Here is a 12,302-nt window from a genome sequence, read left to right on the forward strand (position 1 = left end):
TGCAGCAGACTTATATTGTGGCAATACACTGCGGAAGGGAGTGAAGCACACCTCTCAACTGTACAGATTTTCACAGAATATCCAGATTTTTACCTCATATTTTTGGTATGTTCCTCCTAAAATCTGTACCTTTCTGGTAAATAGCTGAGGATTGAAGTCATTAAATAATGACAAACATTTGAGTTTAAAACTCCACATCCTTCAGAAAATGCATGCTAATGCAAAACCTATTATTCTATCAACTTTCTAAGTTTGTAAGATCAATATTTAAAATCTGTCCCCATCATTTTAGGCTTTGTCCAGATTTTTTGCTCTAAGAGGTAGAGAGGTATGGAGTGAAGAACTTGTGGTAGGTGTCTGTATTTGGTCACAAGGATGAGTGACCAAACCAGAGCACCTCTGACATAAATATTTAGGAATTGCCTACAACTCTACTATGATATAGTACTATTATGCAGAGGTGTTTTTTAAAAAAACGTCTTAGATTTTCTAAAATGGCATCAGTGTATAAACTGAACTCGATTCTTTACCCCCTTTCTGTTAAGAGGTATTGAACAGTACAATCACATATCACAGAACATGGCAGTACATAGTACCTGGAGCTTCTGCAAGAAAGCATGGTACCATAAACAAAAGAAGAATACTGGGCCAACTTCCATGACATTTTACTCTTAGTGCAAGAGACAATGTTGAGTCACAATTGTTCTGTGAATTCTTCTGAACTCATTGCATGACTGCGCTTAAGTAAAAGTTGCTTTGAAATTTGAACACTTGTTTCAAACACACAGGAAACGTAGTATATTCAAAACATGAAACTGATATTTAAAATACATAGGTAAGACTTTCTGTAGGGTAACTACATTAAAGCTAGAGTAAATGTTTTAGATATGTTTTACCATTTAGTAAAATAAAAATAGCAAGTATTTGTTAATTGTTTAGTAACCACACTGATCTGATTTTTAGTTTAACTGGCAAATTCTTAAGTGAAAAATAATGAGTTTGACCTCCTGTTACACAGCAGTGCACTTCCTAGCAAGGTATAAAATTACTATTGTATATTAGCTTAATATTTATTGATTTATTAACATTTCATTGACTTGAACATTTAAATACTTAAAATCTGTTGGTTTAAAATCTTAAGGTGCTTGAATGGTGTAATAGTATTTTATTTATTTATTTTGATGCTAAAAGATTATTTTTGTAAAAATAATCTGCTTTCAGTTATTCAATGCCAGAAAATGTGTGGCATGACCGATTCAAAGGTGAGAAATAATACAATTTAATTGTATGTCTTACAGTCTACACCATCTAACAGATAACACATGAAAACTAACAACAGGCCTTTAAAATGAATTGGAAGAAAGAACAGTTTCCTGCAAAGAGTAAACCAACATGACCTCTTACCTCTCCTCGGTGTCCCACATAAACAAAGGAGCAGACAGGCTGGTAGGCACTTGTACCACAGGTCAACAGGTGAGTCTTGTTAAAAGGCTGTAGCAGTCGTACGTAATTAGCACACTCAGTCTGAGAGAAAAAAATCCAAACTTTAATTAGCATACTTTAGAAAAGGATAATATACTAATTAGTACCACTCGATGTGGGCTGGAAGACAGACACATTACTTGAAGCATATTTGAATAACTAAAATGGATTAACTGCAGACTACAAACAAAACTTACCAGGACTTCTGAAAGCATGCCAGAGGCCAAACACAAGGTCATTCTGCAAGTGCAATTCCAGACTGCCTTATTATGAAACTTAGCTACTTTCACTCATTCCACATGGTTACCGGTAAAATAGATATAAGGTATGTACATGTCAGTTTCTGACACCGATATATATTTTAATAAATGTCATGGCTTAGAATATGAAATAGCTGACTTTAGAATTTATACATGTGCATTTGTGCAGAAAGTGGACTGTAGGTAGCTACTGGTGTGAGATATTTCATAAAAGTAACATGTCCCTTTTTGTAATGCAAAATTACTTTTTCATATTTTTTATTTAACATGTCAAGAATTTCAAAATGCCTTTCAGTTCAGACAAAAGTCATTTAAGGATGATAACTTGCTTTTTAAATTGAGATCAGAAGTAGGAGAAAATAAAATTAACATAGAGTAGGACAAAGAGATAAAGAAGGTGCTTTATCTAAGATTTCCATGGAAAATACTACAGCAATAACCCACGCCTGGGTGTGAGTAATGCTGGATTTACCCACGGTTGGTGTGGTTTGGTCACGAGGGTGAAGCCCGAATGGCCAAACAAAGACAACCGTGGGTAAATCCAACATTACCCACACCCAAGCGTGGGTTATTGCTATTATACAATGACATTATTTAAGAAAAAAAATAATTACTTTTCTTAAATAATGGCATTGTATAAATGCCTCCTTGCTGCCTTTCCGCAGCTGTCTGGTACTCTGCGGCAGTTCTGCTGTACTGCGCATGCATATGCTTACGCAGTACATCAGAGCTGTGGGTGGAAGCAACGGAGAAAGCAAGATCTCCATTGCTTTTTACAAACTGTCTCGCTATGTTAAAGGAGTTTAACATAGCGAGACAGCTTAAAAAAAGCAATGGAGAATCTCTGTTGCTTTTTTTAAAGCTGTCTCGCTATGTTAAACCCATTTAAAATAGTGAGACAGTTTTGAAAAAAAACAACGGAAAAAGAAAGATCTCCATTGCGTTTTACAAAGTTCAGGGGAATGGAGGGTATGGACAAGTGAATTATCAGAATCGATGGAGGAGGGGGAGACAACAACAACAGTATTGGAGGTGATGAATGATGACAATGAAAGGGATGTTTGAATGTACCATTGTGAGGAACCTTGAGCATGATTTCAGCATTTACAATTATAGTAGGACAACTGTGAGTACTGATTGGGCAGAACTGTTCTCAAAAGGGCTCAACTTTGTGCCAACAACTGGTAGTGACATTGTCAATACTATTTTGGAGTTTAAATTATTCACTAGGAAGTTGAATTTGGAACTCTTTTTTGCACAAGAGGGGGCTGGACAATGCATATTGCAGGGGACTCTAGGCCGATTAAACAGACCAAGTACTTTCATTCCCCCTATGGACCCGATAGTACAAATGTATGAGATCCTTTGTGAAAATGAATTCAGAAAAGTGGTTGCCAAAAATAATAACAAAAAACTTCTTGATAATAATGGGGCCAATAATTTAACTTGGCAAGAAACTACATTGCTCCATGATATTTTAGAGAATGATGAAATCAGGATTATGAAACTGGATAAGGGGGGAGGAACTGTTATCATAGATGTGTGTGATTACAATAGTAAAATGACTGACTTACTGTACAGTGACACATACACTGAGGTTTCCAAAAATGAGTTGAATATATCCTACAGGCGTATAGATTTAGATATTGAACAACTTTTACTCAATGAGCAAATTACTGTAGAAATTTCTAGATTTTTGGAAACTAAGCACCTCAGGATTCCTACTATTTTTGGAATCCCTAAAATACATAAGAGTATCTCTGACCCCCCCTTACGACCGATTGCCGATGCAAAAGCTTCTAAGACCTTCAGTTTGGCTAAATATATCGACAACACTGTTAAGCACACCCTTGATAACAGAGACCTGGTGATCAAGGACTCCTGGGACTTTCTGTCTAAAGTTAACAACAGTATGTACCACGAGGACTTGATCTTGGTCACCACTGACATCTGTAACCTCTTCTCAGTAATACCCCATGATGTTGGACTAGAATGGTTCTATGACTATTTATGCTTAAATAGTACATTGAACCATGACACTATCCTTACTATCAGGTCCTGTATGGAAATGGTTCTGGACAACAACTTTATCACTTTTGAGGGGCATTTATTCAAGCAGGTGCAGGGGGTGGCAATGGGCGCATGTTGCGCACCGTCATTTGCTAACGTTGTATTAGCACAGTGGGAAGACCTCTATGTAGTGAACTCTGAATTCAAGGACATGTGGGTACTATATGGATGGTACCTGGATGGTATGGTCTTATTTCAGCATGGGAGCGAAGATGACCTGAATAGGTTCTTCATTTACATCAACAACACTACCAACTTTTTGAAATTTACCATGACCAAGGACCTTGACACCTTGAATTATCTGGATGTTACTATTAAGAAAGATCACTTTAAGGGTAGGTTTACTTCACACCTTTATAGAAAACCTACCTATTCTAACTCTTTGTTGCATTTTGAAAGTTGCAACCCTCTGCATCAGAAAAAATCCCTTGTCAAGGGGCAATACGTGAGATTGGCCAGAATGGTGTCCGACCAAGACGATTTTGTTAAAGAATGTGATATCCTAATGGGAATGTTGCAAAAAAGAGGTTACCCCTTTAACTTTGTCAATAACATAGCTGAAGAAGTCAAATCAAAAAGAGCTGGTGGTATTTATTCTACACTCTTGGAGAAGCCTGAAGGTTTGAATAGAACCTCTGGTTTGGTCAAAACTGACAGTTTCACTAGGGCATGTGTCCTGCCCTTCACTAGGGCTTTTTTAACATTAGAAGTATCATTTATGATTTTTGGACCATTTTTTGTTTGGATGAGAAGATCAACAAAAGGTTGGGGGGAAAACCTCTTGTGGTTTACAAAAAGGGCACCTCCTTGAAAGGCCTGGTGGAGAGGAAAAAGTTAAAGGCAGGCCTAGGTGGAACTTTTAAATGTGGGAGCTGTGGACAATGCCCCGATATTTTGGACACTGATTCCATTACAGTCAGGAACTATGGTAAAATTACTACTAACAGGAAGTGTTACTGTTGCACCAAGGGAGTGGTATATATATTGCAACCTGTATGGTATGTGAGGGGTACTATGAGGGGAAGACAATCAGAGTCCTCAGACAAAGAATATATCAACACAACTATGATATACTAAAAAATAAAGAAACCAATGCTTTATTTAAGCATATAAAGGTACACCCAACACATTATTTTAAATTTTTTGTACTTGAACAAGTAAACCTGTGTTCACCAGGGGGGCCCGACGATGACTTCCTTGAATATTTAGAGCTCAAGTGGCAGATTAAATTAAATGCATGTCAACCACCTGGGCTCAATGACAAGTTATCCATTAGTTCTGTATTAAAACTAAAATCAGCTTTTTTATGTGATTTTATTCAAGATCTGTGTTTTAAATCATACTTCAATACATAATACATTAATGTCTATGTGGTTGGTAGATGGCAATTGGTGTGTTGTAGTCGGCAGTTACTGTGATTATGTGTTACTGTCTTTTTAAACTGCTTAATTATTTTACAGGAAATGATGTTTGCTTTGTCAACCAATGGCTGTAAGAGTTAGGGTATTTAAATATGGCATTTTTTGTATGTTCTTGTTCTGATGAAGTCTTGTGATTTTGATGAAAGCGCTTAACTTTTTTCAATACATTTTCTGAATTTAGTGCTGCAGTGTTCCTTTGGTGATCCTCTTCATATATTTTTTTCCAGTGGTAAGAAGGGCAAGTCAGAGTATACTCATACATGTGGAGATTTTAATGTAAATATCAATCCCCTGGAAAATGGAAGACAGTATGGCATTCATGATGGGGGGAGGGGGGCAATTTTTGAAAATTAACATGAGAAATTCATATGGACAAATGGAATCAAAAGTGACTTCTTAACATTCCTAAAAATAACGGGGATAAAGGATAGTTCTAATAGTATTCATTAATTTTCAGAGTTATGACTGCCTACTACTTGTCAGGCAAGCTATAGAAAAAACAATCTTGTCCTAATGTTCAGTGTCACTAAGAAACATCCCAGTGATGATGGAAAGTGATGATGAACACCCAGGTATCTTACAGGAGGTCCTCTATAGGCTAAAATAATATGGACTTACAGTAAACAGAAACAAGTGGGATTTTTTTTTTAAAAAAATTTATACTGTGAACATTTGATTGAAAAAAATGGACTGTGTAAGTCAAGGGGCATGACTAAACTTGAGTGCTAAATGAATCTAAGTCTCATTTTCTGCATACATGTGAGGCAGTTGTTTCACAGCAGTGATATTTGTTCAGAAATACTTTGGATGAGAATGGATGGAACATAATTTTAATGACCTAAAGGAACCGATTAAGTGGACTAAGTTATTTGATACTTTTTCTTGTCACATCTGTGCTGTTCAAGCATGTGAAATTGAGGAAGGCATAGACAGACACATCATTTAACTAATGACTACTGACTAAAGCTGATGATGCTTATGTCCAGATATATAGAAATATCCTTAATAATTAAGAGCAAATCTTTTTTTTTACTATGGCTTTTTGTTATAATTATGCTCTCAGCTTGTAAAGTGGCTTTTCTTATTCTGAAATGTGTAGTTTTTACTTTAGCTACTTCAGAAAATCTAAATGTATAATGTTTAATAAACTGCTGTTACTGTTTACTGTATGTTGAGCAACTGTCCAATCACTTCCTTATTCAGTGTACTCTAGCACTGCCTTCTGATGATGTATTAGAGGACGGAAACAGTTCTGTAGTGGGTTGGCATGTGTTCTGTAGTCTGCAGCAAATTATATTACAAAGTAACCAGAATGCAGGACAGTCAGTCAGTCACTCACCCTCAAAAGGCATGACCAGGTCACTGTTCCAAGTTCGGTGGAATAACAGTGATACTGCCCTGAGCAAGTGAAATCATTCAAGAAGAGAACAAAATATTTTTATTAAAATCGAATAAAGATGATAAAAATTATGTAATGGAAATTGTTACTCTTAACAAATGAGCACTGTTAAGTAATATGGAAACACTGTATGATAGCACTGCATAAATGGTATTCATGCTAAAAATATAAGAAATATGAAATCTTTACGGGTGCTGGTTCAGATACAGTAATACTGAACCCAGACACGTGTGCAGTTAAGAAAATAATCTGAAACATAATATTATATGACATGTATACATGGTTTTATTTTTACTTTATGGTATAAAAACTAATTTACCTTTATACTCCAGATCCCGAGCAGGTTTTGCCACTGCTGTTTTGCAAGGGATCTTAACTACACCATAATCTTATTTCTCCTCCTCCCCCAATTTGGCTATGGTATTCTACCCATTTGTAAGGACTGCAGATGCATCCTTGAAGGACATAGTACAGTTTTGTACCTACCATAAATTTAGATGTCCGATAGGCATGCATCTGCAGTCAGGATTACCCACTCTCCTTCCCCTCTGTGGTACTCCTAGGGTATTTGCCCATCTTGTAGCTAGCTGGGGGAATCTATTATGGTGTATTTGTTTGTATATATGTACATACATGCTTATTTTTTGTTTGCTCTCTACTATTTGGAACCATTTGCATTTATCCAAATTTAGCCTTCCTAGAGGGCACCTGGCATCTGGGGCAAGAAACACTGAGGAAAATGGCGTCGGCTGATGCCTTTATACCCGAAGAACTGCAGCTATGATGTCGGGTGAAGTGCGACACCAGCCGAGGCCAGACCCAGACTTTGGAATCCGGCCGACCGAAGGGCTGCCTGACGACAGGACAAATGCGAATTCCTGCACATGTGTAGGTGAATATGTGTATAAGGGATAGGCATGCCAATGGAGTAGTAGTTACTGAGAGTGAAAGACGCAGTTCATTGCAGCTTTGTTAGCTACATATTTATTAATATTTTACAGTTACATGTATCTTTCATAGAAATGCACAAACTGAGAAACAGGGAATTGCACCCTTGTGTGTAATATGTGGAGGGTATGCTGTCAGCTCTCCCTAGATACATGGCAATCTGTGCTTCAAATGATGTTATTTTCACATTAGAACAAGTTTAGTGTGATATATAAAGTACAGTGAGCTCTTTCTTTTGACTGAAACAACTCGACAGTTAATTAGGATGTGTACATCTATTTAAAAGAAAGGCATGATGCTGCATTTACAATCTATTCCCCTTCATGTTACTAATTTAAATTAATGTAAACATGACAACATCAATACAGATTAAGTTTATGACTCAGCTTTCCCTTACTGTACAAAATACATTTTTAGTAAGCCATTCTGACTTCTGGCTGGAAGGGGCATCATTTACTGCAGCAACAATCTGTCATCTGTCCACATGAGGAGCTAGACACCTGCAGCAGAGGCAGCTTCCTCTCAGAATGTACAAAGGTTCAATTAATATCTTCCTGTGCCAATGACATTGCATAGGAAATGACTGCTAAGGAGGTCAACAATTGCTTTGCACCTCACCTTCCTGTTTGAATCCTTAGGGATGCAAAACAGAGCAGCATAAAAAACACAGTGTATTTATTAAAAAGAGGCTGCTTATGTGATATTACTGACACATGATACCTAATAAAAATACCATTCAGCATATATGAAGGGGAAACTATATTAAAAAAAAACTTACTTTCATTGCAATCTCTACTGTAAGTAACTACACCCACCAATGTTATTAATTTCATAAAATAATATGTTTGCCCATTTAATATGGAAAAATACAGTCTCTGAATTACCCTGGATGCACAATATTGGTACACAGCTGTAGAAAAAAATAGCCCAGATCAACATTAATCTATACGTAAGCCTATATTTAGCATAAAAAATAAATTTCTTTTGGATTATTTGGGTTATACATTCTGAATATGAACTCAATTTACCTTTTATTTAATTTATTATTTACTGACATTTGATTACCAGGAACGTCTGACAGAGTAGGTGCCCATTTTCAGTGGAGACCTGGGGAAAATGATTCAAAGTACTCCAAAAACATTTTAAGCACAATAATCTTACAATCTTCAAAAATAAAATAAAATCATACACAGTTTAAATAATTGTACCAAATTAGACATAATGTGAAAACACTGGTTAAGAATAGATGCAACTTACATGACAATAATGTAACATTTATACAAACATGAATTGCAATATGAAGGCAGAGAAAAAGCAGGTTTATGTCATATATAGAGAGTCAGGGGATAGAAATTAGATTGAAGTAAGGAAATGAGTTAAGGCAGAGTAAGGAGGTATAAGATATGAATAGGTGCTTGTTCATATTTAGGGATATAGTTTATCCTGGGTTGTGCAAGAACAGAGCCACATTTTGGCTTGGAAGTCTTTCAGGATGGCTTTATAGAATTGGAGGGAGGATATTGACCTCATGGATACAGAAAAGGACTTCCAGACCTTAGCAACATAGTGTGAGTACAGACCATGCATAGCACATTTCATAGGTTATGGACAGAGATGAGTTTTTGTTTACTGGATCATAATGACAGATTGGAAACATTGTTGTGTAGGACAGTTTTTAGTGCTGGATAGGCAGGTGGATTTTGGATAATTGTATAGGTGGTAAGCTGTGTTTATGTTACTTGATGTGGCAGTTCTAACCAATTTAGGCTTTTTAGTTCTATACAATGGTGGGTTCTGAAAGAGTATTTGCTACAAATTTAGCAACTTTATTATAGCAATGTTCAAATTTTGATTTTTGTGATGTCTGGATATTAGTAAGGATATTAGCGTCATACAGTATTGAGGGTATGAGGTAAATACTGGCAAGTGTACTTTTAGTTGCGTTAGTGAAAAAAAGTTTGGCTCTGCAAAGTGCTCCTAATTTGTGGTGATATTTTTTTTGTTTGTATTTTTTTTAATGCAGTGTTGTATATTCAGGTCAAATTTAAGATTATCATCCAGTAGCATCCCGAATAGCTTAATATAAGAAGTGACTTTGATGGTTGTACTATTAAGAGAGAGAGGATTTTAAAGTTTGTTTTTTTCATGAGAAAGGGATTTGGGGAGAAAAAGTAGCTTTTTTTGGGGGGGGGGTGAGCATGAGTTGGGAGTTTGAAAGCCATGTTTCAGTGGCTGTAAAACTTTGTGAATAATTATTTTGGTGATGTATCAAGTTGACAAATATGCCTATGAGTATGACATCACCTGAATATTGTATTAGGAATGTTGTGTACATGTATGGAGAGTGCTGGTGAGAATGATAAAGAGAAGAGGGCCAGGGAGAGAGGGAGCCTTAAGGTACACTGGTGGTACCTGGGAGGTGGGGCGAGAGGGAGGAGTACATTTTACTGATTTATCCTGATTGGAAGTACTGTATCTGAAAACATTTTATATAGATCTTTCTTTCTTCTGTAGTAAAAAAACATTGTAGATCTTTGTCATACAGCATTCGAAACAAAAAAGTACTTAGTGCCTTCCTGAAGAGAATCAGACAAGCTGAATGTCAGTTTATTTTTCCTGAATTTGTTTATTATAACTCAAAAAATGTAAACTCAGGAAAAATACATCTCAGATGTACAGTCATATTTTTCTCTGTTCACATTAATGTTTCTGCATTACTTAAGTAATATGTTCTTGGATGGTGTCACACTGAGCATCACTCACACCACAGAAAGGACTTTTAGCCTCCCCTAGGGATTAGAAAGGTCTCTCCATAAAAACACAAGCACTATACAGAAGCTGACTTATCCCCCATGGAAAAAAGGCACAGACACACACTGAATAATTAGGATTTGGCTTAGTAGATTACCCTTTTAATATTGATTGTTATACATCTGATTTTAGCCTAATCCACAAAAAAATATAGTAGTTAATAGAAATTATTGCACAACATTTTCAGTTTTGTTTGGGACTACACTTAAATATGTCAGGATTTCCCTGGGAAGGATGGCTTCACCATTTGAGAAATACTGACTTAAAGTAAAGAAAAATATTATTCCTTTTCTTTCTGTCTCATTTCTTTCTCTCATTCTCCATTTTTCTCTCTCGCTTTCTCTTTCTAAATATACCTCATATGCCAGTCACATATTAAGAACTGGTCTTCAGTAAATACTTTTTATGTTGAGCTATTCCTCCATGGTCAGTTGAGCCTTAGCAAAATTAATAAGCTCCCAGCAGGCTTTTGTTACTGCACCAACCCCACCACTGGCTTATTTCCAGTTACTCTTTCAAGCCTGATTTCAGTGAACTCATGTTCCTTGCTTATTAATGACGAGCGTCATTCTGTTAGACAAGATCATTGCTATTACTAAAATACATATTTTTTCTCACTTTCCTAGTAGTGCACCTAGAATCATTACACTTGGTGACATATTCATCTGGATTTCGGAGCTCCTGCTGTGGGCTACTGATATTTCCAAGTATCTGATTCTCTCCTCATTTCTAATGAAAATGGTTTTATAAGCATTTCATTGGGGATGTCTTGCGAGCATTGTATTTTTAAGTACATGACTGAATTGCAGCATTTTCAAACTACATTTTGATAACATTTCTTGCATTATTATGTACTGCTTAAACTAATCTCATACTTTAAAAATGTTCTTTACTGCTATTTACATTTGCAGTGGAGTTAAGAGCACATTATCGCCTTTCAAAGCTATGCAAAACGCTGCCCTTTTGATTAGGTAATTACCGAGAAATATCACTTCACATTATCCTTTCAAGGTGTTTACAGACTCAGTGGCTGTTTTGTGCTTATGTGAATACCCTTGGTGGAAAGCATGTTGACATTTAAGGCTCTGGTGTTAGTAATTTAGAGACACACTAAGAATGGGTACACAAATGTTGTCATCTTTTTCTTGCAACAAAGGACATGAGCAATAGTGCCATTTGCTTGAAGTCCCTTGTTCTCTCGGTATAGTACATACATTGACTGTGAATATCCAGAAAATGCAAAATCCACTCGCATTTATTTTCCAGTTTGGGGAAAAAATACTAGTGGATGAATGGGATAGTTAAGGGATATTTCAGAGACCACTTTTGGACCAAAAGCCTGATTAGGTCTAAGTCTCATTCCACCCTGTGGAACACTAGGAAAGGCTCCTTGCATAATAAGGGCCTGTAGTTCTGAGATCCCCTAGCTGGTCCCCTAGTAATAGCCACTAGAAGAGGTGTTTTTCAGGATATGTATTTGAACAGAACAGAAGCTACTGGCTCAAATGGATCCAAAGTCAGTTTCTCAAGCACAAAGTTAAGGTCCTAAGATAGAAGGATAGCCTTCCTTGCTGGTCAAAAATGCTGCCCCCCCCACAAAGAAATGTTTTACCAGCAAATGGTAAACTAGGGGCACATCAAGAAGGAGACAGGTCTTATAACAGAAAACTTAATAGCAGCAAGTTACCATTATGAAATAATGAAACACATTGTGTTGCAATATTGACCACATTTTTCTTACAATCCATAATTTACTCCTATGTTCTTATTTTGGCTGAGTAAATTTTCTTTCCTACATAGTACTTTTGACAAGAATAAGCAGTTGCATAAAGCACAAAGTCTGAAAGGCAATTAAAATGCTGAGTGCTTGAAAAATATTGCCGATTGATCTCCCAGTGTACATTAGGGGAT

General features: G+C 36.4%; 1 protein-coding gene across 1 annotated transcript in view; it reads right to left on the bottom strand.

Annotated features, from left to right (window-relative positions):
- The window catches only part of LOC122806987 (semaphorin-3G-like), a 634,544-nt gene that overhangs the window by 263,211 nt on the left and 359,031 nt on the right, over window positions 1-12,302 (bottom strand). Inside the window, exon 4 of the mRNA XM_044077853.1 lies at window positions 1,405-1,524. Coding sequence (XP_043933788.1) covers window positions 1,405-1,524 — 120 coding nt within the window. The remainder of the gene's footprint in view (window positions 1-1,404; window positions 1,525-12,302) is intronic.

This window comes from Protopterus annectens, chromosome 7.part0, assembly GCF_019279795.1.
Source record: "Protopterus annectens isolate FY-2018-M chromosome 7.part0, PAN1.0, whole genome shotgun sequence".
NCBI classification, from domain to species: Eukaryota; Metazoa; Chordata; order Ceratodontiformes; family Protopteridae; genus Protopterus; species Protopterus annectens.